At 48.6% G+C, this 24,156-nt stretch overlaps 2 protein-coding genes across 3 annotated transcripts in view; one reads left to right on the forward strand and one right to left on the reverse strand.

The window, feature by feature from the left end:
• The window catches only part of RECQL5 (RecQ like helicase 5), a gene marked incomplete at both ends in the record, with an annotated part of 36,905 nt that extends 16,750 nt beyond the window's left edge, over positions 1-20,155 (reverse strand). The window contains 7 exons of the mRNA XM_080714129.1: positions 9,265-9,344; positions 10,871-11,033; positions 13,648-13,759; positions 14,963-15,068; positions 16,272-16,790; positions 17,746-17,867; positions 20,026-20,155. Coding sequence (XP_080570255.1) covers positions 9,265-9,344; positions 10,871-11,033; positions 13,648-13,759; positions 14,963-15,068; positions 16,272-16,790; positions 17,746-17,867; positions 20,026-20,155 — 1,232 coding nt within the window. The remainder of the gene's footprint in view (positions 1-9,264; positions 9,345-10,870; positions 11,034-13,647; positions 13,760-14,962; positions 15,069-16,271; positions 16,791-17,745; positions 17,868-20,025) is intronic.
• An 836-nt stretch (positions 20,156-20,991) lies between these two features.
• Positions 20,992-24,156, forward strand: part of SAP30BP (SAP30 binding protein) — a gene marked incomplete at both ends in the record, with an annotated part of 46,029 nt that continues 42,864 nt past the window's right edge. For both annotated transcript variants that reach the window (XM_080712239.1, XM_080712240.1), the window contains 2 exons: positions 20,992-21,097; positions 23,273-23,382. In XM_080712239.1, coding sequence (XP_080568365.1) covers positions 20,992-21,097; positions 23,273-23,382 — 216 coding nt within the window. The remainder of the gene's footprint in view (positions 21,098-23,272; positions 23,383-24,156) is intronic.

The following is a 24,156-nucleotide window of genomic DNA, read 5'->3' on the forward strand; positions in this document are numbered from 1 at the left end:
AGGCTGAGACAGGAGGATTGTGGTTTGCAGACAGCCTCAGCTACTTAGTGAGGCTCTCTGCAATTTAGTGAGACTCTGTTTCAAAATATAGAATAAAAAATAGGGCTAGAGGTATAGCTCAGAGGTAGAATGCCCCTGGGTTCCATCCCCAGTACCGCCAAAAAAAAAAAAAAAAAAAAAGATAAGAACTGTAACCCATTACTTCTTAGCTGCACAACCTTAAGTTAGGTACTTAACCTCTCTGCGCCTGTTCCTCATCTGTAAAATTGGAACTTCTCCTCCTAAATCGCTGCCATCATTGCTGCTTCCCTTGTTTAGGAGCTGCTACACTCAATTATGTAATTATAATAACAAGTGCAACTGCCACAAAGCTGTCTGAGGACAAACAACTGACTCTTGATAAGCCTGACCAAAGGGATGGAGAGGCACCGGGCGTGCCAGGACCGAGTCGGCAAGTTTTGCACGAGGAAATGGAAAGCATCAGGCGAGCAGGGAGTTCAGCTCCCGACAGGCAAGAGCGCTTTACTGAACTAAATCGTCATCTGCCACCACAGGGCCACACCTGGCGACTTCCGACACCGGGCCCTGGCGTGCTAGAGACGGGCACACAGTGACTGGGCTGGGGCCTTTCTTTTTCTGCAGTACTGGGGATGGGACCCAGGGACATTCTATCTCCAAGCTACACTCCCAGCCCGATTTTTTAGTCTTTATTTTTGAAACAGGGTCTCATGAAGTCACGGAGGGCCTCACTCAGTAGCTGACACTGACTGCAAACCTGCAATCCTCTTTTTTTTTTTCTTTTTTTTTTTGTGGTATTGGGGATGGAACCCACGGGCTTTCTACCTCTGGGCTATGCTCCCAGACCTATTTTATATTTTATTTGGAAACAGGGTCTTGCTAAGTTGCTGAGAGCCTCACTCAAGTAGCTGACGCTGGCTGCAAACCTGCGATCCTCTTGTCTCGCCTCCCAAGAACTGAAATCACAAGCGTGCGCCACCATGCCCAGGTGAGGTGGGGCCTTTCTAAGAGCTCCCAGGTGACTGTAACAAGCAGGGTTGAGGGCCTGTGGACTAAAAGCTTTCAGAGGGCAAGGCCCACCTCTCATCTCATGATGATGGCACACAGCGCCTAGTACAGTTCCTGGCCACAGCAGGTCTGCACACCCTAGCTTGTAAAGGAATCAATGGACCAGGCACGGTGGCGCAGGCCCCTGTAATCCTAGTACTTGGAGGCTGAGTCAGGGAGGATCACAGGTTTGAGGCAGCCTCAACAACTTAGCAGGATCGTGTGTGTGTGTGTGTGTGTGTGTGTGTGTGTGTGTGTGTGTGTGTGTGTGTGTGTGTGTCTGGTGCTGGGTACTGAACTCAGGGGCATTTTACCTTCTAGCTACACCCCCAACCCTATTTTATTTATCTTTTATTTTTCAGTATTGGGGATGGAACCCAGGGGATTCTACCTCTAAGTTACACCCCCAGTCCTGTTTTTAATTCTTTATTTTGAAACAGGGTCTCACTGAGTTGCAAAGGCCTCACTAAGTAGCCAAGGCTGTTTGCAAACCATGATCCTCCTGTCTCAGCCTCCCAAATACTGGGATTACAAGTGTCCACCGTCACACCTGGTTCTAACCCTACTTTTAAATTTTTATTTTGAAACAGGGTCTCACTAGGTTGATGAAAGTCTCACTACTTGCTGAGGCTGTCCTCAAACTAGTGATCCTCCTGTCTCAGCCTCCCAAGTACTGGGATCACAGGCGTGTGCCATCATGCCTGGCACAAGACTCTATTTCAAAATAAATAAGTTAAATGGGCTGAGGGTATAGCTCAGAGGTAGAATGCCCCTGGGCTCAATCCTCAATACCACAAAAAAAAAAATAAAAATAAAAAAAGGTGTCAATGGTGGCCACTGGATTTCTCACACAGGGCACATATTTTCTTCTTTCTTCCTGGCTCTCTATCGCACCAGTGGCAGCAGCCACACGAGCAGCCGAGGCATGGCTGAGACGCAGGCGGGCACCGGCGATAAGTTAGGCCTCAACACAGACAAACCCTTCACCCAGAAACCTGTTCCTGGAGGTGCCAGCCGGAGCTGCGGTTAATCATTCACCTGCACCGCAGGAGTGATGCTGGGCGGCAGCCACAGCCCCGGGCTTCCTGAGCTCTGGGCAGGACCCTCCATCCACAGCCCATCTGGACTGGGAGCCGGGCCCCAGCTGTGCACAGGTAAAGTGGGTGGGCGGCCTGGGGCTCAGGCCCTGGACTCAGTCTCTTCCCCCAGCCAGCCTCAGTTGGACTTCTCTCAAGGAGGACTCCTTAACATGTGCCCTGAGTGCCCCACATGACATCACAAAAGAGCGGCCCAGGGGAGCAGAGGGGCAGAAGATGTGGTTGCCAGGCAACCGGCCCCGCCTTCCCAGTGCCCACCATCGGCGTACACTCTGGTGGCAGTAACGAGGTCCAGGTAGGGCCGCTGAGCCATGCTGACACCTCTTCCTCCCAATTTCTTTGAGGCAGGGTGCGGCTCTGGACACCAGGCAGCCTCTTGAACCCGGGATCCCAAAGGACAAGATCCGTCCTTGGAGGACACGCGACTGTGAGCCGCGACACCAGGTAAGGCCTCCTTCCCTCTTCCCCTCTACTCTGTCCACTGGCCCGGCGCACAGCCCTCCGACCCCAGCTCACTTACAGAAGATAGGCTTCCCGTTTGCAGGGGACTCCGGGGACATCTGCGAGACCCCGGCCGCTCTTACGCTGCTCAGGCTGTGCTTCAAGTCCTGTCTCGTGCTCCTCCTGCCCTCAGCTCCCCCGAGCCACTGGAATTACGCCACTGTACCTGTTTGGGCTCCTCTATGGATCGCTCAAAACGCCCCCCACCCCCAGCCAGGCGTGATGACACACGCTTGTAATCCCAGTACCTGGGAGGCTGAGACAGGAGGGTCACGGGTTCGTGGCCAGTCACAGGAACTTAGGAAGCCCTCTGTAACTCAGTGAGACCCTGTTTCAAAATAAAGGAATAAAAATCAGGCTGGGGGTGTGGCTCAGAGGCAGAATGCCCCTGGGTTCCATCCCCAGTACTGCAAGCAAAATAAAATAAAATAAAGCGCCTCCCAAATGTTTAGCAACTGAGGCAGAAAAAACAGTCTTTAAAGAAGTGCTTTCCAGATTCTCGCTGAGTAGGCCCTAGGGATAGAAGGAATGTCCTGGCACACCGGGGCAGTCAGGAGAGAAGCGGAGACGCAGAGGAAGAACGTAGGGCTCTCTGGAGAGGAGGAAACCCCAGGCCGCCTCTGGGCCTCGGAGCCACAGACCACGGAGATGGCCAGCCGTTGGCCGAGGCTGGGGCCGCAGCACGTGGACGCGCCCCAGGCCTCCTGTACTAAGGCCGCCGTGCCTTCTTGCAGTTCCACAGACCCGATGGCGGCCCTGAAGAACATCTGGAACGATGAGTTCTGGCAGAACCCCTGGGACCTGGGGGGCCTGATAGTGATCGGCGTATTCATCTCCACCGTCGTGTCCTTAATTTTATTTGCTGTTGTGTTTGGTTTACTTCCCCCAATGGAGAAGACCCGACGAGAACAGAAGTGACCTGACTTGTGGGGCTGAGAGGGCGGCGGAAGAGGCGGGCTAGCCCCCCATCCCAGCGGGTGGGCCCTCTACTCCCCTCTGCCCAGGGCCCAAGTGCTGGTGTCTTCGCTGCAGCTGAGCCTAGCCCAGCTCGGCGTCAGGGGTTGGTCAGCTTGGCGAGATGTGGAGGCCAGTCGGATACGAATTCTGGGCGCTCTACCCTGTGGACACCAGAACCTACAAGCACGCAGAGAGGGCCTCTCTCTTGCCTCGGGGGAGAGGAGCGATGGATACAAGGTCCTCAAACAGGTTCCCAGCCCAGCCGGGAACGCCAAACCACCAAACCAAGTAAACATCCTTTACAAACCTATTATCTTGCGAGAATGCATCTTCTATTTACATGCGGTCACCAGAGCCAGCCTCCCTCGCAGAGCCTTATCAGGGCCTGCCAAGTCTGCGCCAGCTGAAGGGCATGTGCCCCCAGGTTCTCAGGATGACTTTCAGTTTCTGAATGTACCACGCTCTCTCATGCCACAGGGCCTTTGCACACTGTGCCCTTTAACTGGTATCTTCCCCCGTGCACCACGCCTCACTCTCTGGCCTACTTAGTCCTTCCCCATCTTTCAAATCTTAGTCTGACCCTGCTTACTCTGCTAAATCTTCCCTGACCCTCTGCCTTGGTAGAGGCACCTGTTACACACTCCCCCAAACCAGGTACTTTTTCTCAAAGCCCTTTTGATGGGAATTATATTTTTGTGGTACTAGGGATTGAACTCATAACCTCCACTGAACTATATTCCCAGCCCTTTTAATTTTATTTAAAAATGAGGTCTTGCTAAGTTGCCTAGGCTAGTCTCAAACGTGTAACCCCTGCCTCAACCTCCTGAGTAGCTAGGATTACAGACACGTGCCAAAGTGTCTTGCAGGAATCATTTACTTTTATCTTTGAGGAGGGTACAGGGGAGTGAACCCAGGGGCGTTCTACCAATGAACTCTACCCCAGCCACTTATTCAAAGTTTTTATTTTGAATTGGGATCTTGCTAAATTGCTTAGGCTGGCCTCAAACCTGCGATCCTCCTGTCTCAGCCTCCCAAGTACTGGGATTACAGGCATATACTACCACATCTATATTTAAATGATACTTTTTTTGTGGTACTGGGGACGAAACCCAAGGGCCTTCTATCTCCAGGCTACACCCCCCAGACCAATTTTATATTTTATTTAGAAACAGGGTCTCACTAAGTTGCTGAGAGCCTCACTAAACTGGTGAAGCTGGCTTTGAACCTGAGATCCTCCTGTCTCAGCCTCCCAAGTACTGAGATACAGGTATGTGCCACCACCTCTGGCATTAAATAATACTTTTTTTTTTTTTGCAGTAATGGGGATTGAATTCAGGGACATTCTATCTCCAAGCTATATCCTTAGCCCTATTTTTATTTATTCTTTATTTTTTTATTTTCTTTATTTTTCGTGGTACTGGGGGTGGAACCCAGGGGCTTTCTACCTCCAGGCTATACTCTCAGACCTATTTTATATTTTATTTGGAAACCGGGTCTCACTAAGTTGCTGAGAGCCTCAATATACATAGCTGAGGCTGGCTTGGAACCTGCACGATCCTCCTGTCTCAGCCTCCCAAGCGCTAGGATTACAAGCGTGCGCCACCATGCCTGGCTTTTATTCTTTATTTTGAAATGGGGCCTCACTGAGTCGCAAAGGGCCTCATTAAGCACTAAGCAGTAGCTGAGGCTATCCGCAAATCGCGATCCTCCTGCCTCAGCCTCCCAAATGCTGGGATTGCAACCATTTGCCACCAGGCCCAACTAAAAATGATACATTTTTATTTATTTTATTTCATGTGGTACTGGGGATGGAACCCAGGGCCATTCTACCTCCAAGCTACACCCCAGCCCTATTTTTTATTCTTTATTTTGAGACAGGGTCTCATCATGCCCATCTATAAAATGACACAATTTAAACTACGATTTTCTAGTGGTGGTGCACGCTTGTAATCCCAGTCCAGTACTTGGGAGGCAGAGACAGGGGGATCGCACAGGTTCAAAGCCAGCCTCGCTGGCTTAAGAGACCCTGTTTCCAAATAAAATATAAAAAATAGATCTGGGAGTGTAACCTGGAGGTAGAAGGGTTCCATCTCCAGTACCACCAAAAAATAAAAAATAAAAAGAAAGAAAGAAAGAAATAGGGCTGGGGGTGTAGCTCAGAGGTGGAATGCCCTCCCCAGCACTGCATCTCCGTGGCCAGTGTGCTTGGCACAGTTGGCATCCATCAGTATATGTTGGTAGAACAAAGGAATGAACAGGACATTATCACGCAAATGGATAAAGGGCAGGACGCTGCCCCCCCAGGACCCCAGGAGACAATTCAGGTCAGACTTGAAGGCAGAGCTGTTCCTCCCAGAGCTAGCGCACCTAGGCCAGAGTTAGCTTCAAGCCTAATAACTGTTCCCGCAATGCTAAGACACAAAACGCGCGGTCGTGAATACTGCTTTCCATGGCTGTAGCCCAGAGAAAAGAGCTACGTGCTGAGAAGTGAGGAGAACTGCCGCGGCCCCACCCTGGCTCATTCCTAACTGTCCCAGGCCTCCTCCTGCCTGGTGTCCCTCACAGATCCGCCCTGGGAACCCCACAACAGCGTTCTTTTAGTAATGGACCCACCCCAGCCACACTCACCCCGCTGGTCTGGCCCTCGCTGCCAGACACCGGCAGAGGGATGGCTGGCACCACTGGGGCCTCAACCTTGACCTCAAACCAGAACTATTCTTAGAAAGGGACAAATATCTGTCAGGGAAAGGGCCTTTTCTTCATGTTACGCCCCACTTATGCAATAAAAAAACATTCCCTTTCATTCAAAGCCGTGACCAAAACACACATGCTGTCTGCAGGGTCCTGGGATCCAGAATCCCACACACAGCCAAAGACGCAGGGCTCTGAAGCTACCCATGGGGTGGCAGCGGCCATCATGGGACTCTGGCCCACTGATGCTGAGGCCTCACCCCACGTGGCTTACTAATGCGCTTAAGAAAAACCCTGCTCCTTGGGATAAGACAGAAGAAACAGAGGCAGACCCTGCAGGGCGATCTGTCTCTTCCTCAGCAGGCTTTAACACCCCCCACCACCACCACCAGAGGCTCAAACAAGCCAAAAATAAGAACCAGCCATGGAGTTCCCAGCAGAGGGAACTCTGACAATTAGAACACTTGGATAATCTCAGTACTTGTTAAGCTGAGACAGGAGGATCACAGGTTCAAGACCAGCCTCAGTAACTGTGCAAGACTTTCTGCAACCTGGCGAAAGCCTGTTTCAAAATAAAAATAAAAAGAGCTAGGCCCGGTGTGGTGGCGCACGCTTGTAATCCCAGCGCTTGGGAGGTTGAGACAGGAGGATCGCACAGGTTCGAAGCCAGCCTCAGCTACTTAGGCTCTCAGCAATTTAGTGAGACCCTGTTTCCAAATAAAGTATAAAATAGGTCTGGGAGTATTGCCTGGAGGTAGAAAAGCCCCTGGGTTCCACCCCCAGTACTAAAAAAAAAAAAAAAAAAAAGAGCTAGGAATAGCCAGGTGTGGTTGTGCATGCCTATAATCCCAGTACTTGGGAGGCTGAGACAGGAGGATCGTGAGTTCATAGCCAGCCTTAGCAACTTAATAGGACCCTCAGCAACTTAGTGAGACCCTGTTTCAAAATAAAAAATAAAATAGGCTGGGCGTGGTGGTACACGCTTGTAATCAGTACTTGGGAGGCTGAGACAGGAGGATCGCAGGTTCATGGCCAGCCTCAGCTACTTAGTGAGGCCCTCTGCAATTTAGTGAGACCCTGTTTCAATATAAAGAATAAGCTGGGTTTGGTGGCACATGCTTGTAATTCCAGCATTTAGGAGGCTGAGATAGGAAGATCTGGGCTCACGGACAACCTCAGCTACTTAGTAAGGACCTGTGCAACTCAATGAGACCCTGTTTCAAAATTAAGAATAAAAAATAGGGCTGGGGGTATAGCTTGGAGGCAGAATGCCCCTGGGTTCAATCCCCAGTACTGCAAGAAAAAATAATAAAAAATAGGGCTGATGGTGTAGCTTAGAGGTAGAATGCCTCTCCTCTGGGTTCAATCCCTAGTAGTACAATTAAAATTAAAATAGGACTGAGCCGGGCGTGGTGGCGCACACTTGTAATCCCAGCGCTTGGGAGGCTGAGACAGGAGGATCGGCACAGGTTCGAAGCCAGCCTCAGCTACTTGGTGAGGCTCTCAGCAACTTAGTGAGAAAATAGGTCTGGGAGTATAGCCCAGAGGTAGAAAGCCTCTGGGTTCCACCCCCAGTACCACCAAAAAATAAAATAAAATAGGACTGAGAGTGCAGCTCAGATGTAGAATGCCCCTGAGTTCAGTTCCCAGTACCACAAAGAATAAAGAGCTAGGTGTATAGTTTGGAGATAGACTGCTCTTGGTTTCAATCCCCAGTATTACAAGAAAAAAAAAAAAAAAAAGAAAGAAAAGAAAAGAAAAAGAAAAAGAACAGTTGGTCCTTTCAAGGAGCCCAAGAAAGCCAAATTTAGCATCTCTGGTGGCAATGGCAGTAGGAAAAGGTGGCCTGGCACTGCCGGGCATGGTTCTGCCACGGTGGCCAAGTTAAAGATGGCTGTTTGCAGAAGGAAACAGCTCAGTCCAGCAGCTCGCTGGTGAGTAGGAGAGATGCGGATCCAGACGTAGGCCCTGAAGTGTGTCCCTGAGCTCCAAAGGAGAGCAGACACGCGAGGCAAAGCTGTACTATGCTCTTACTCGGCATCCTGCCTCAGGACCCGAAGCGGGGGCTGAGCTATAGCTCAGTGGTAGAGTGCTCAGAGCCCTGCGTTCAATCCCCTGCACTGCAAAAAGAGGAAAGAAAAAAAAAACTCTAGTCTTGCAAAAACCAAGGTGGCGCGGGCACACCAAATGCGCACTCCACTGAAAAGCAGGCAGACCGAGTGTAGTGGCTTCTCTTTGCTGGGAGCTGTGACCTGACCTCCTGGATCTCGGTGTGTGCATCTCTAAGCGCGAGTGGATCGCTCTGCTCGTGTCCTCCCAGTATTGTCCGATGAGATCAGGGGTGTCTGAGCTTTTTAGACCAACGTATACAGAGTCCTCTGGGTGGGCCTCACATGGGCCACTCACGACAGTAAAGGACCAGCCCTAATCTGACAGCCACTGAGCAGCCAGCAGGCCCTTTCCATGGTCCCTGCCACATCACTACAGATGCAGACAAACGGGGCAAGAGGGATCCACACGTGCAGTCTGGGCCATAAGAAAGGTTGACTCCTCTGAAGCACATGACAGCCCCCACCCAAGAGTAAGTGGGTCACATGCTTCTGTTTGGGCCCCGGATAAGAGTGAATATTACCCAAGAGAAGCCAGAGCCCCAGCTCAGTGGCCCGCGATGACCATAATGCCAATGTAATAAGCCCTGTAATCAGGGCTGGCCACATTACTGGGCCTGGCTCCTGGGGCCAGCCACCCTGCAAGAGGGTGGAGCGGGAGGATGAATGAGTGCCCCACACGCGGAAGAAACCCTCACTCTGCCAGAGCCTCCAGGAGAGAGGGAGGTCCTGACTGCCACACTGCCCAACATGGTGACCTTCGCATGTCAACTGGTTAAGTACTGGGAACTGGGGAGGAAACGGTCTCCCCACACTTTACTCCGCAGGGGAAGTAAGTCACTTACCCCACTTCTTCACAAAAGGCCACCAGGGCGTCGAAGGCCATGAGGGCAGCTTTATCACATTCTTTGTTCCCTCTCTTTTCCTGGAGAGAGAAAACGACTGTCTCAGCCTCCCAAACACTGGAATTACAAGCATGCATCACGATGCCCGGCTTATAATTTTTTAAGGTATTTAATCCATCTGTAATTCTTATGTTTATGGTATCAGGTGAGAACCTAATTTTATCCTTTTTAGCAGTATTCAACAGTTCCTCCTTTTCCTGTTGATTTATAACACTAAGTTCCTTTAAATGTTTGATTTATATACCAAATTCCTTTATATGTTTGGGTATATTTCTAAGCTTTCTGCAAAGAATGTATAACCAGTTAAAAATAAAATGTCAAGCCCGGTGTGGTGGCCCACACTTGTAATCCCAGTACTCAGGAGGCTGCAACAGGAGGATCACAGGTTTGTGGCCAGCCTCAGCTACTTAGGCCCTTCGCAACTTAGTGAATCCCTGTTTCAAAATAAAGAATAAAAAATAGGGCTGGGGGTGTAGCTTGGAGGTAGAATGCCCCTGGGTTCAATCCTCAGTCACACACACACACACACACACACACACACACACACACGCTGAAAACAAATACAAAGAACATAGCCAGGTAGGGTAATGCATGCTTGCAATCCCAGTACTTCAGAGACTTCGAAAGGAGGATTGTAGGTTCGAGGGTAGCCTCAGCAACTTATCAAGGCCCTTGGCAATCTATTGAGACCCTGTTTCAAAATATTAAAAATAAAACAGGGCTGGAGGTATAGTTTGAAGGTAGAATGTCCCTGGGTTCAATCCCCAGTACTGCAAAAAAAGAGAAAAAAAAAAGGTATAATCTTTGTTTGAGTGTGTGTGTTACAGAGGATTGGGCCCAGTAGCACACCCAGCTGCCCAGATTGATCTTGAGTACATAAAGTAACATATATATAAGACTGTATTCAGGTAATTTAAATATTCATAAAGAGCCAGGTGTGGTGGTGCACGCTGGTAATCCCAGTATTTGGGAGGTTTAGACAGGACGATCGCAGGTTTGAAGCCAGCCTCAGCAGCTTAATGAGGTTCTCAGCAACTCAGTGAGACCGTTTCCAAATAAAATATAAAATAGGGCTGGGTGTAGCGTGGAGGTAGAATGCCCCTGAGTTCCATCGCCAGTAACATAAAAAAAAAATGTTAAAAAAAAAATATAGCCTGTAATTCCAGTGTTTGGGAGGCTGAGTGAGTAGGATTGCAGGCTTGAGCAGATTTCAGCAAATAGACTTATCAGCAACACTGTTTCAAAAGGTAAATAAATTGGGCTTTGGCTATAGCTCAGAGGTAGAATGCTCCTGGATTTGATACCCAGTATAAAACACACACACACACACACACACACACACACACACACACACACACGAAAGGGGAAAAGGAGGGGGAGGGGAGAGAGAGTAAGGGAGAGAGACAGAAAGGTCTAACCTAGCTTGTTGCCAGTTGCCTGCCCACCTACACATCATTTTCCTTGTAGGCCAGGAAATAAAATAAGCTGTGGAAAGTTGGAGAGTGGTCGGTTCAGAGAGAAAAGGCTTCTACTGCTCAGGACTTACCTGGAGTTTGGCTACTTCCTTCCTGATCAGGAAGCTAACTTGGTCCCGGTCACTCCTAGAGTAATAGAGACGGCACCAAGAAGGTTTCCCGTCCCTGCCAGCCCGGCCAGACTCCTGGTAGTACCCAGCCATCGATTTGGCAATATTCCAGTGGGCGACAAATCTGTAGGACCCAAGAGGACAGCAGCATGAGACGTGGTGGAGGAGTGATCCTGTGGCAGTCGAGCAGGGCTTTACCCACAGTGGCCGGGCACAGGGAGACTCACACACAGGGGACGGAGAGAATATCCTGGCGCAAGCTGGATAACATGCCTGAAGCCGTCGGCAGGTCTTTCTGCCACAGGGTAGTTCAACTTAGGGGCTGCAGCAAAATTTAGGGCAGTTCCAGCACAAATGGGGGATAACCCCGAAAACCAAGTTCACAGCCAGAAGTCCACTGGAATAAGTATCAGACTTAAAAAGACATGATTAAGCCAGGCGTAGTGGTGTATGCTTTGAAATCCCAGTACTTGGGAAGCTGAGACAGGAAGATCGTAGGTTTGTGGCCAGCCTCAGCTACTTAGTGAGAACTTGTTTCAAAGTAAAAAATAAAAAATAGGGCTGGGGGTGTAGCTCAGAGGTAGGATGCCCTGAGTTCCATACCCCAGTACCACAAGGAAAAAAGAAAAAAAAAGAAAAGAAGAAAAAAAAGAAAAAGAGGGCTGGGGGTATAGTTTGGTGGTAGAAGAAGAACGTCCCTGGGTTCAAACCCCGGTACCCCTCCCCCCACACACAACTTAGTGAGACTCTCAACAATCTAACAAGACCCTGTTTCAAATTTTTTAAAATGTAGCTCAGAGGTAAAATGCCCTGAGTTCAATCTCCAGTACCAAAAGAAAAAAAAAGAGACATGATTAGGCTGGGCCTGGTGGTACACACGTACTTGGGAGGCTGAGATAAAAGGATCATAGGTAGTTGTTGAGTGGAGGTAGGTGGGGGGGGGGTGTGCACATGCATGCCTGTGTGTGTGTGTTACTGGGGCTGGAACCCAGAGGTAATCTCTCTCCAGGCTACATCCCAGCCTTGTTTCTATTTTTTGTTTGGAAACAAGGTCTCGCTAGGTTGATGAGAATCTCGCTACTTGCTGAGGCTGTCCTCGAACTTGTGATTCAGATTCTCAGATTCCCAAGTACCGGGATCACAAGCGTGCACCACCATGCCTGGCTTGTAGGGTCACAGGTTCTGAGGTCAGCCTTAGCAATTTAGTAAGATTCTCAGTAACTTAGTGAGACCCTATTTCAAAATGAAAAATAAAAAGGACTGAGGGTTTAGCTTCGAGGTAGAATGTTCCTGGGTTCAATCCCAGCATCAGGAAAGTAAAAAATAAAAAAACCATGATCAGCCTCTGGCACTTAGAAGCTGCACAACCTAGATTAAGTTCGTTATACCTTCTCTGAAGAGGAAAAGGGATAATATTTTACTAAGTAGCTACTATGAGCTGGTTTACATTGGTCTCACTGAATTGTTTCTATCACCATCATGTGAGTTTCGCAGGGTTAATTTATACAAAGTCACAAAGTAACAGGACAAGAGAGCTAGGATTTGAGCCTAATGGTGCGGGACTTCAAAGTTGGCCCCTAATAGCCAGGCGTGGTGACATACACCAGTAATCACAGTACTTGGGAGGCTGAGACTGGAGGGTCACAGGTTCAAGGACACCCTCAGCAACATCGGGAGACTCAGCCACCTAGTGAGACCCTGTTTCAGAACAAAAAATAAGCTGGAATTTGGTGGTGCACACCTGTAATCTCAGTACTTGGCAGGTAGAGATAGAAAGATCTGTTTCGAGGACAGCCTCAGCAAGAGTGAGACTCTCATCAGCCTACTGAGATCCTATTTCAAAATAAAAATAAAATAGGGCTGGGAGACGGGCGTGGTGGCGCACGCTTGTAATCCCCGCCCTTGGGAGGCTGAGACAGGAGGATCCCATAGGTTCGAAGCCAGCCTCAGCAACTTAGTGAGACCCTGTTTCCAAATAGGTCTGGGAATATAGCCCAGAGGTAGAAAGCACCTGGGTTCCACCTCCAGTACCACACACACACACACACACAAAAAAAAAAATAGGGTAGGGGATGAAACTCAGAATGCCCTTGGAGTCAATCCTTCCTATCACCAGAAAAGAAAAAAAAAGTTGGCCTCTAACAAACCACAGCAGACCAGGGTTCAACTCAGATTCCCGTCTGACATTCCTTATCAAAATGCATATGCAAAAGTGCTCCGTAAATCATACAAGGCATAACTGTTGGTGTCAGTCAGTGCAAAATGCTTCAGGGTACAGCCCAAATGTTTCCCGGAGCTCAGGCTGTGGCTGGAGGTAATAGACTTCCCCACAGTTGCCAGCGTGGAGCGAGGAGCCTGGGATGAACCCGACCCTTCTAGACTGTCAGCAAGTCGTGAGCAGGGATGACAATAATAAGATGTGTGCCCGTGCTTCCCACTGGGAGCAGTTTAAAATCATTTAAACTGCAGAGTCCACCTGAAAGACGTGAGCAAGCCGGCTGTACTGATGGGCAAGCCCAACAATCCGTGTGCTGTCCTCTCCTGAAGATGGCAGACCAAGGCTGCGCGGCCCCCAGGGAGCAGGCGGCACAGCAACTGTCAGCACCGGGTTGTACCGGGGGCCGTCGCCTGAAGCCTCCCTCCCACCAGGCACTGGACAGCGCACGCGGACTCAGGACTCTGTGCAAAGTGGCCCAACCTGAGCCAGGCCCTAACCAGGAAGGAAGGGAGGCGCTCACCTGACGTTGGCTTTGTCCACTCCCATCCCAAAACTGATGGTGGCAACGATTACAGGGACCTTCCCCTCCATCCACTCATTCTGCACCTGTGTTCTAGCAGAAGGCTTCAGCCCTGGAAAGGAGGGGAAAGTGAGGAAGGAAACAGTTCCCACAGTTCACCTGGAGGGTTATTTTGGGTTGTTTTTTTTTGTTTTTTTTTTTTTTTGGTGGTACTGGGGTTCCTGGAAGCCCTTCTACCTCCGGGCTACGCTCCCAGACCTATTTTATATTTTTGAAACAGGGTCTCTTACGCCAGCGCGGCTGGCTTCGAACCTGCGCGATCCTCCTGTCTCCGCCTCCCAAGCGCGGGGATTACAAGCGTGCGCCGCCACGCCCGGCTATTTTGGGTTTAACACTGTGCTGGGCACTTTATACACACCCTGGATTCAACACTTCCCAGCTGCATGACCATGGGTCAGGCACTTACCCTCCCAGAGCCTCGGTTAATAAACATAAAGACCTCAGCGCTGTTGGGCCCATGTGAATGAGCAGAGCATTCAATAAATGTTAAAGCCAAGGTTAAAACCCAAGTCTAGGCCGGGCGTGGTGGCGCACACTTGTAATCCCAGCGCTTGGGAGGCTACGACAGGAGGATCGCACAGGTTCGAAGCCAGCTGCGTTGGCTTAAGAGACCCTGTTTCCAAATAAAATATAAAAAAGGTCTGGGAGTATAGCCTGGAGGTAGAAAGCCTCTGGGTTCCAACCCCCAGTACCATCAAAAAAACAAAAACAAAACAAAACAAAAAAAACCAAGTCTAAGCCGGGCGTGGTGGCGCACGCTTGTAATCCCAGCATTTGGGAAGCTGAGACAGGAGATTGTGGTTCGCGGACAGCCTCAGCTACTACTTAGTGGGCCCTTTGCAACTCAGTGAGACCCTGTTTCCAAATAAAGAATAAAAAATAGGGCAGGGGGTGTAGCTCGGAGGTAGAATGCACCTGGGTTCCATTCCCAGTTCCGCTAACTAAAAAACAAAGACAAAACAACAACAAAAAAAACCCAAGTCCACTGGCTTCCAAAGCCTGTGCTCTTTCAACCTGGCTTTTGATAATTATCAGGCTCATAAAAACTTATCACCTCTGCTGGGTGTACACGGGGCAGGAAAAAGAATTCAGGAGACACAACTATCGTGTTAGATCTCATTCATGCCTAGACCTCTTTTAGTGGATTTAATAAATCACTTTAACTCTGCATGGGTAGATAGAAAAAGACAACAGACCACTCAATTATCTAGGAATCATCACGAAGAGCACTATGAAGGGGCTGGGCTTCCCTTACCTGCATGGTAAGCCTTGGCGTCCACACCCCGGCTACTGAGCTCTATGGCCAGCTGTTCACAAGCCTCTCTAGTCCTGCAGTAGACAATGCCACAGCCGGACCACACCTGAGTGGGAAAGACATGGGAAGAAAATAAGCACGAGAAGAAGAGAATACTCAGCCCACTTCAATGAAGCCTGCTTTAAAAGAAGCTCTGTGCCAGGCAGGTGGAGCAAGGTTCAAAGCCAGCCTCAGCTACTTAGCGAGACCCTGTTTCAAAATAAAAAATAGCCGGGTGTGGTGGCGCACGCTTGTAATCCCTGCGCTTGGGAGGTGGAGACAGGAGGATCGCGCAGGTTCGAAGCCAGCCCTGCTGATTTAAGAGACCCTGTTTCCAAATTTTAAAAAAATATAAAAATAGTGTAGCCCAGAGGTAGAAGGACTTCCAGGAAGCCCAGTACCACCAACAAAACAAAACAAAAATAAATAAAATAAAATAATGCTGGGGGTGTAGCTCAGAGGTAAATGCCTCTGGGTTCAATCCCTAGTATACCATCCACCCAGAAAAAAAAAAAAAAAAAAGCTCTGTGAGCCAGGCATGGTTGTTTAGGCTCCTCCGCTTCCTGCAAACACCTGTGTAGGTCTGCAAAGGCCTCACACACAGGGACCACCTGTGCGCCTTCTACTGAAGGATCCAGGACAAGGGAACCCCAGTGCGGCGGAAAATGCCGGTTAAGGAGGGACAGCTCTCACTGTGCACAAAGGTTTTCCTTTTTATTTTGTGGTGCTGGAGACGGAACTGAGGGCCGTGCACATGCTAGGCCAGTGCTCTACCACAGAGCTGCACCGCTAGCTGTTTTTAAAGGTGTTCAGACAGGCTCTCGCTAAGTTGCCAGGCTGGCCTGGAACTTGCGATCCTCCTGCTTTGGCCTTCCGCATAGCTGTGATTATAGGTGTGTGGCGTCACACCTGGCTTGTCTACAAGCTTTACGTTGTTTAAGTTTTTTTTTTTTCCCTTAGCTCAGGAGGCAAGAAAAAGCAAAGGTCTTAAAAAACTGATATCCAGGCCGGGTGTGGTGGCGCACGCTTGTAATCCCCGCACTTGGGAGGCAGAGACAGGAGGATCGCGCAGGTTCGAAGCCAGCCCCGCGCGCTGGCTTAAGAGACCCTGTTTCCAAATAAAAATGTAAAAATAGGCCTGGGAGTGTAGCCCGGAGGTAGAAGGGCTTCCAGGAACCCCAGTACCACCAAAAAAAAAAAAAAAACAAAACACTGATATCCATCTCTGTGCTGCAGATAGTACCTTGGCCCCCCAACATCAGTGCCTCACCCCTTCATCAGCCTTCTGTCCAAGAGCCTTAAGACAGAACTCCCTCAGGTCCCCATACAGATCAGTAATCAGCTCCTTGAACCGCACGTCATAGAAGAGGTTGGCCCGGTGACAGGGAGTCTTGAAAATGGCAACTGGCTGCTTCAGATTCAGGGCAGTAAACACATCCTCTTGGACCTGTGGGGTGGCTGTGGCGGTCAGAGCCACACACGGGGCATGCGCCAAGCGGGAGCGCAGGGTACCTAGACGCAAGTAGTCAGGCCGGAAGTCGTGCCCCCACTGAGAAACACAGTGAGCTTCATCCACCACCAAGTAGGAAAGCAGGCCACGGGACACGAGGGAATTCAAGGTGGGCTGGAAGGAGGGCGCAGCCGCCATCTCTGGGGTGATGTAGAGAAGCTTGGTCCAGGGCTTTTCTCGCTCTAGGTCAGAGAGCAGCTCCTTCCTCTCCTGTGCTGAAAGCTTTGAGTTCAGGGAACTCACTTGTATCTTGAGGGCCAGCAGGTGGTCCACCTGGTCCTGCAGGCAGAAGGGATGAAGCCTGTTGGATCCTGAGGTCCCACGTAAACGCCATGGCAGCTCTGGGGGATTCCCCAGTCATAAAGCATCTTCTCCCTCCCTCCAGTACATCTTCACTTTGCGCAGAAATATACAAAGCGAAATAGTTGGGAGGACAGGCTATGGAGTCTAACCGAAACCTGGCTCACTTAATTGCCACAAGCTTTCGGGCTGTTTCTTAATTGCCCAGGATTGGGTTCTCCTTTCCTTCTCTCTCCTATAGAAATAGTAACTATCAAATACGATTGTGGTAAGAATTAAACGAAACTGCACACCTCAAAGGTATCATGAATATACACTAAGCACACAAAAGCCTAAGTCCTGGGGAACATTCACTGAGTATAACTTGTTCCCCATCTTGCACCTATTTTTCTAAGTCGATGGCTCTCAACCATACAACCATGCTTCCTCAATTCTATCAGCCCATCTGCAGGCACAGATTCAGTCGGAACATCTGCAGAGCAGATGTTAATAAGGTCCCAACCCGTTTCTCATCTCTTTCTCTGTTTCACATTCCTCTGCCTTTGCCAAACAGCAGGAGCTCCTCATATCAATGTAGCTATCTAGCCACCTGCATCTTCCTATGCTAAAATCATGATTGCACACACGCTGTACGAGTATGTATGTATAAATACTATACACACACACACACACACACACTCCGCTGGAGAAAAAAAAACAGGTGAGAAACCTCAGGCAATCAAAACACCAAAGACTCATTTATGACCCGCCAGAATGACATGTACTAGGAGACCCCCTACGTTGGGCAATTCAGACACCCCAAACAGAAGTGACATAGGCAAACTAGAGGAAATACGAGGCAAAGACCAAATAAAGGAGAAGTGAAATTTCTATTTATAAAAAGGACCCTTTTCCTCATCTTTTTGGGCCCCATCTTCATTTCCCTAAGCCTCACCTGGATCAAAGCAATAAGAGGAGAGACTACGATGGTGATGCCTTTGGCCAACAGGGCAGGGAGTTGGTAGCAGAGGGATTTTCCTGCTCCTGTGGGCATGCACACAAAGACGTCCTTGTCACCTGCAAAAATACAAGATACCATCTCATTGCTTTCTGCCTTCTCGTGGAGGCTGTAGAAAATGAAATGAGAATGAAGGGCAAGTACCTAGCACTGTGGGGCACATGGGAAGATCTTAATGTCATGTCAATCTCCTTTTCCTTTCTAAGAAAAGGGAAGGGGTCCTGGGAGATTTGGAAATGTGTGCAAACTCTTTTCATTTATGGTATCAAGGCTAAGCTGGGCGTGGTGGTGCATGCTTGTAATCCCAGTACTTGGGAAACTAAGACAGGAGGATTTCAGGTTGGTGGCCAACCCCAGAACTTTATGAGGCCCACCACAACTTAGTGAGACCCTGTTTTAAAATAAAAATAAGCCGGACGCGGTGGCGCATGCTTGTAATCCCAGCATTCGGGAGGCTGAGACCTGGAGGATCGCGGTTCACGGACAGCCTCAGCAAGTAGTGCTCTCTTAGTGAGGCCCTCTGCAACTCAGTGAGACCCGGTTTCAAAATAAAGAATAAAAAATATGGCAGGGGGTGTAGTTCGGAGGTCGAATGCCCCTGGGTTCCATCCCTGGGCCAGCAAAAAAAAAAAAAAAAGAAAGAAAAAAGAAATAAAATAAAAATAAAATAGTGCTGGGGATGTAGCTCAGAGGTAGAATGATGTTCTGGGTTCAATCCCCAGTACCACAAAAAGAAAGAAAAAGAAAAAAAAAAAAAAAAACCCAAGGCTAACAGCCAGGAATGGAATCTTAGTTACTTGGGAGTTAAGACAGGAGAATTGCAAGTTTGAGGCCAGCCTCAACAAGTTAGTGAGATCCTGTTTTAAAATAAAAATAAGGCCGGTGTGATAATGCATGCTTGTAATCCCAGCATTGGGTAGGCTGAGACAGGAGGATCGCAGTTCATGGACAGCCTCAGCTACCTAGTGACACCCTTTGCAACTCAGTGAGACCCTGTTTCAAAATAAAGAATAAAAAGTAGGGCTGGGCATCTAGCGTGGAGGTAGAGTGCCCTGGGTTCCATCCTCTGTACCAAAAAGAGTCTTGTTTATAAGTGTATCATTACAAAGAGCTGGGCGTGGTGGGGCATGCTTGTAATCCCCGTGCTTGGGAGGCTGAGACAAGAGGATCGCACAGGTTCGAAGCCAGCCTCAGCTACTTAGTGAGGCTCTCAGCAACTTAGTGAGACCCTGTTTCCAAATAAATTATAAAATAGGGCTGGCATATAGCCCGGAGGTAGAAAACCCCTGGGCTCCACCTCCAGTACCACAAAAAAAGAAAAAAATAAATAAATGTATCATTACTATTACACTGCTGCTCCTCTCTGGACAACCTCCAATGGTCACCATTTATCATTATTCCTTTTACACTACCTGGGACCCAGGCTGCTTAATTTTCAATGAGGGGATTACCCAAAAGATTAGTAACGGGATTAGGCCATTTCTGCTACCTTCTACTGCCTACATGCAAACATACAATAGGAATTTAAGAATGATTTTTCAAACACAATTTGTAGATCTATTAAATAGAAGAACCAGAAGCCAGGCGTGGTGGCCCACGCTTGTAATCCCACCGCTTGGGAGGCTGAGACAGGAGGATCACACAGGTTCGAAGCCAGCCTCAGCTACTTAGTGAGGCTCTCAGCAATTTAGTGAGACCCTGTTTCCAAATAAAATATAAAATAGGTCTGGGAGTATAGCTCAGAGGTAGAAAGCCCCTGGGTTCTACCCCCAGTACCACCAAAAATAAAATAAAAAAATAATAGAACCAGAATTGGTGAGTGGCCCTGCCATTAAAATCTCAAACTTTGAGTGGTGGCGCATGCATGTAATCCCAGTTCTTGGGAGGCTGGGACAGGAGGATTGCAGGTTCATGGCCAGCCTCAGCTACTTAGTGAGAGGTTCCCACAACTTAATGAGACCCCGTTTCAAAATAAAGAATAAAAAAAAAGGGGGCTGGGGTGTAGCTCGGAAGTAGAATGCTACTGAGTTCCAACCTCAGTACTGCACAAAAAGTTAAATAAACAGTCTCAAGCTTTGGGTGACCAGTTAAATGTTTCCAAAGCCAGCTGTGGACCAAGGATGAGGAGGAGGTAGGAGGGTTTTGGGGAGAGTGTTCTGCTGCAGTGCTATGGTACAGCCAGGAGGAATTGAAAGGGAGGTAGTTTGACAAGGTTACCTTTCACTACAGCCATGGTTGCTCTCTCCTGTAAAGGCGTTTTAAAAGACTCAAACCCAAAGACTTTCTTCAACGTGTTCCGGACTCGCCGCTCAGGGCCAAAAGGAGTGGAGGAAGGGTGGGTACTCATCTTAGCCAAAAGCAGTGGCCAAAGGTTGTGAAAAGTTGCCACGAGACCTCTCTGTTCTCCTTTAAAATTACAGCTAATTTTCCTTCTGGGTATAAATCAGCTATATAACATTTAAACAATATATTATTTTCAAGTAATAAAGCCAAAGGTGAGCTGCCTCAAGCAGTATCAGTCCTGGCCAATCAACATCTTCACTTTTTCTCTCAGGGAAAATAAACACATTGAATCGCCCCAGGCCCCCGGACAGCTTTAGGGCCGGGAACCGGGTCACCACAGACACCAGTGTCTTCGGAACCGCTTAAAGAACGTGAACTGTTGGTCTAAGATCCACCTCCTGCTCCGTCTTCTGGAAGGGCAGCCATGACGACCATTCTCCCCACCCCCCCACCCCCACCCCAGGACCCGATCCTTCCACTCTTCTTCCTCTCAGCCCCAGATCACAATTTGCTCCCTTGGCCAGACGAAAGCTCCTTCTCTTCACGCCAAGATGTCAGAGCCGGCTGTGGGCCGCTCAGGGGCGAAGGGCTCTTGCGGCTCGCAGCTGCCGGCTGGCTCTGAAACTAGTCAAAGACCCCCATCCTTCACTCCCGGGTCAGTGAAAGCCAACTCCCGGCAACTTCACGTCAGGGAGAGCCCTAAATCCTTCTGTCCGTCGCGCAGTGATGACGTTGCGCGAGCGCAGGCATGAGGGGCGGGCCGGGCTCGGAAGCGGTCGTTTTGATTGGCTCTCAGTCTGGCGCGGAGCCTTCTGGGATCCGGAAGAAGTTGCCTTTCCGCACGAAAGTCGGCGCCTTTGAGCCCTGGGCGTGAGCTACGCTAGGGCCGTGGGAGTAAAAATGGCGGGGAAGAAGAATGTTCTATCGTCTTTGGCAGTTTACGCAGAAGATTCAGAGCCCGAGTCTGATGGCGAGGCTGGAGTCGAAGCTGTGGGCAGCGCGGCGGGTAAGGCCCGAGTGGGAAGCTGGACGTGGGACTCGAGCGTCTGCCCAGAATGCGGCCCCCCTAGCGGGGCGGGAGGGAAAGAGGTTCATTGTGCCCCACAATTCGGGCCCCGGAACTCCGACGCGCAGTTAGGATTCCGGCTTAGATATAACATTAGAGGCTGTGTAGTTATGAATCAGCTGTCTCCCCCCTTTGCTTCTCCTATTCTGCTGAAACTTAATAAGAATCTTCGGGTAGAGGGGATGGACTAAAAGGGAGAGGTATCCCCCGCAGCGGCATCGCTAACTGTTCCTACGGCTTCTTGCTTGATGGAGGACAGAGAGAAGTAAAACGTACGTGGAGGATGATGTTTGCGCCTTGTTTGGTAACTGTTAAATTAGGAATGTGCGCTAGATGTATTTGAAGCTTTTAAAAAGACATGTCTGCCCTCCAAATGGAAAGGAATTCTCTAGGTCTTGGTAGACTCTGGGTATTTGTGAGATTCTTAAGTTCTGTAGGTGATTGTTACTTTGAGTCCCCCACCCACCCCCTTCAGTACTGGAGATGAAACTCAGGGGCATTCTACTTCCGAGCCTCACCCCCCCGCCCCATTTTTTAATCTTTATTTTATTTTATTTTATTTGTTTTTTGGTGGTACTGGGGTTCCTGGAAGCCCTTCTACCTCTGGGCTACACTCCCAGACCTATTTTATTTTTGGAAATAGGGTCTCTTAAGCCAGCGCGATCCTCCTGTCTCCGCCTCCCAAGCGCGGGGATTACAAGCGTGCACCACCACGCCCGGCTAATCTTTATTTTAAAACAGGGTCTCACTGAGTTTCAGAGGGCCTCGCTAAGTAGCTGATGTTGGCCTCGAACCGCAATTCGCTGATCTCAGCCTCCCAAGTATTGGGATTAGAAGCATGTGCCACTACCCCTGGCTTTACTTTGAGAGTTTTTTTAAATTTTTTGTTTGTTTGTTTTTGTGGTACTGGGGATGGAACCCAGGGGCTTTTCTACCTCCGGGCTATACTCCCAGACCTATTTTATATTTCATTTGGAAACAGGGTCTCACTAAGTTGCTGAGACTCACTGAGTAGCTGAGACTGGCTTCAACCCTGTTTGATCCTCCTGTCTCAGTCTCCCAAGCGCTGGGATTACAAGCTTTCGCCACCACACCGGGCTACTTTGAGAGTTTTTAAGCCCACCACTAATTTTGTTGCCCTATTCGAAATGAGAATCAGAATGTTAGAAGGGAACAGATTTTGGGAGGAGTAGAGAGGGAAGTTACCTAATAATATTTGGGCCTTGGGTTTCCTCATCTAAAAGTGAGGGGTGGTGGTAAAAAAAAAATGAGCAAGACAGTCCTTGTCTTTAGGAGAAGGCAAATTTCACAGGTGCCTAAGATGTAAGATATGCATGCCAAAAAAGATGTTTAAGTCACATGTCAAGATAGTTCAGAGAAAAGCCAGGCATGGTGGTGCAAGCTTGTAACATCAGCATTTGGGAGGCTGAGACAGGAGGATTGTGGTTTGCCAGCCTCAGCTACTTAGTGAGGCCCTTTGCAACTCAGTGAGACATTGTTTCAAAATAAATAATTAAAATATAGGGCTGAGGGTGTAGCTCCGCCCCTGGGTTCCATTTTCAGTAAAGGGAGAGAAAAAAAAAAATTGGAGAAGAGAAGGCTTCAATTGGTCTAATAGATGGACTGACAGCTTTAGGACACCCCTGACCCCCGGTCCTGGGAATCTAACCCAGAGTCTCACTAATGCTAGGCAAGCACTCTACTACTGAGTTACATCCCTCAGCCTGAACTGAGGGCATTAAAAAAGGACATTTTTTTGGTGTGTGTGGTACTGGGGATTAAACCCAGGGATATTCTACTTCTGAGCTACACCTCTAACCTAGCCCCATTTTTTTTATTCCTTATTTTGAAACAGGGTCTCAATAAGTTGCAGAAGGCCCACAAGCCTGCAATCCTCCTGTCTCAGACTCCCAAGTACTTGGGGTTATAGGCAAGTACCACCACACCCAGCTTCCCTATTCTTTTAATAATTTTTTCCCCCTAAATTATGCCCTTCCCAAGGGTGGGATCCGTGCCTCTGGTCACTTATATGAGATTTGGATTCTCCTTTTATCTTCAAAGGTAATCCTGGCCATTCAAGCTATTAGTTATTTTCTCCATTTTCCCTACTTTCAGAAGAAAAAGGTGGATTGGTATCTGATGCTTATGGAGAGGATGACTTTTCTCGCTTAGGTGTCGATGAAGATGGTTATGAGGAAGAGGAGGACGAGAACAGCAAACCGTCGGTAGGTAAATCTCTCAGATCTGGACCTGTCCAGTTACCACTTTGTCAGAAACTTCTGGAAATATGGCACCCGTATTCCATTTGTGTCTCACTTTGTCCTTCTCCCCCTCTGTTTGTTGTCAGTTGAAGAAACAGTTGAATATCAGTCGTTCTGTTTGAAAACTAAACTTTGTTTTCACCTGAAACATTTTGTCTGAACATATAAATTGAAATTTGTAGGGAAAGATAGTGGACTGTTTCCTTTAACTCATATCACTGGGTGGTTTATGTTAGTCTTCCCTGTTTAAATGATTTATTCCTTTTGTAACAGTGTGGTCATCCTAATTGGTGTTTCATTTATATCTGCAATCAACTCTGTATTGTTTTAAATCTTGTTTGGGGTTCAGTCAAATACTTCAGTTTATTACCAAGGTAAGGAAGGAAATTTATTTTGTTTTCATTCTCTTCGATGCTTCATAACCTCTTCCTTGACATTTTATTTGTCACTTTTATCAGAAAGCCCTTAGTTCTTGATCACAAATCCTGACATTAAATAGGTGCTGGGTAACAAAGAAAGGCGAAGTTGTGTCCTTATTAACAAGAAGGACTTAGGATTCACAGTCACCTGAGCAGCATGAGCCAGAATTTTAAGTTTGGAGTCTCATGATACAGCTCAGTGACAGAGCACTACTTGCCTCGCATGTGCAAGACCTTTCATTCTCAGCAGCATAAAATAAATAAATGATACACTTATTATATATCATTATTATAGTAATAATTTGTCATAATTATTATT

This window comes from Muscardinus avellanarius (genome assembly GCF_963383645.1).
Source record: "Muscardinus avellanarius genome assembly, chromosome: 16".
NCBI classification, from domain to species: domain Eukaryota; kingdom Metazoa; phylum Chordata; class Mammalia; order Rodentia; family Gliridae; genus Muscardinus; species Muscardinus avellanarius.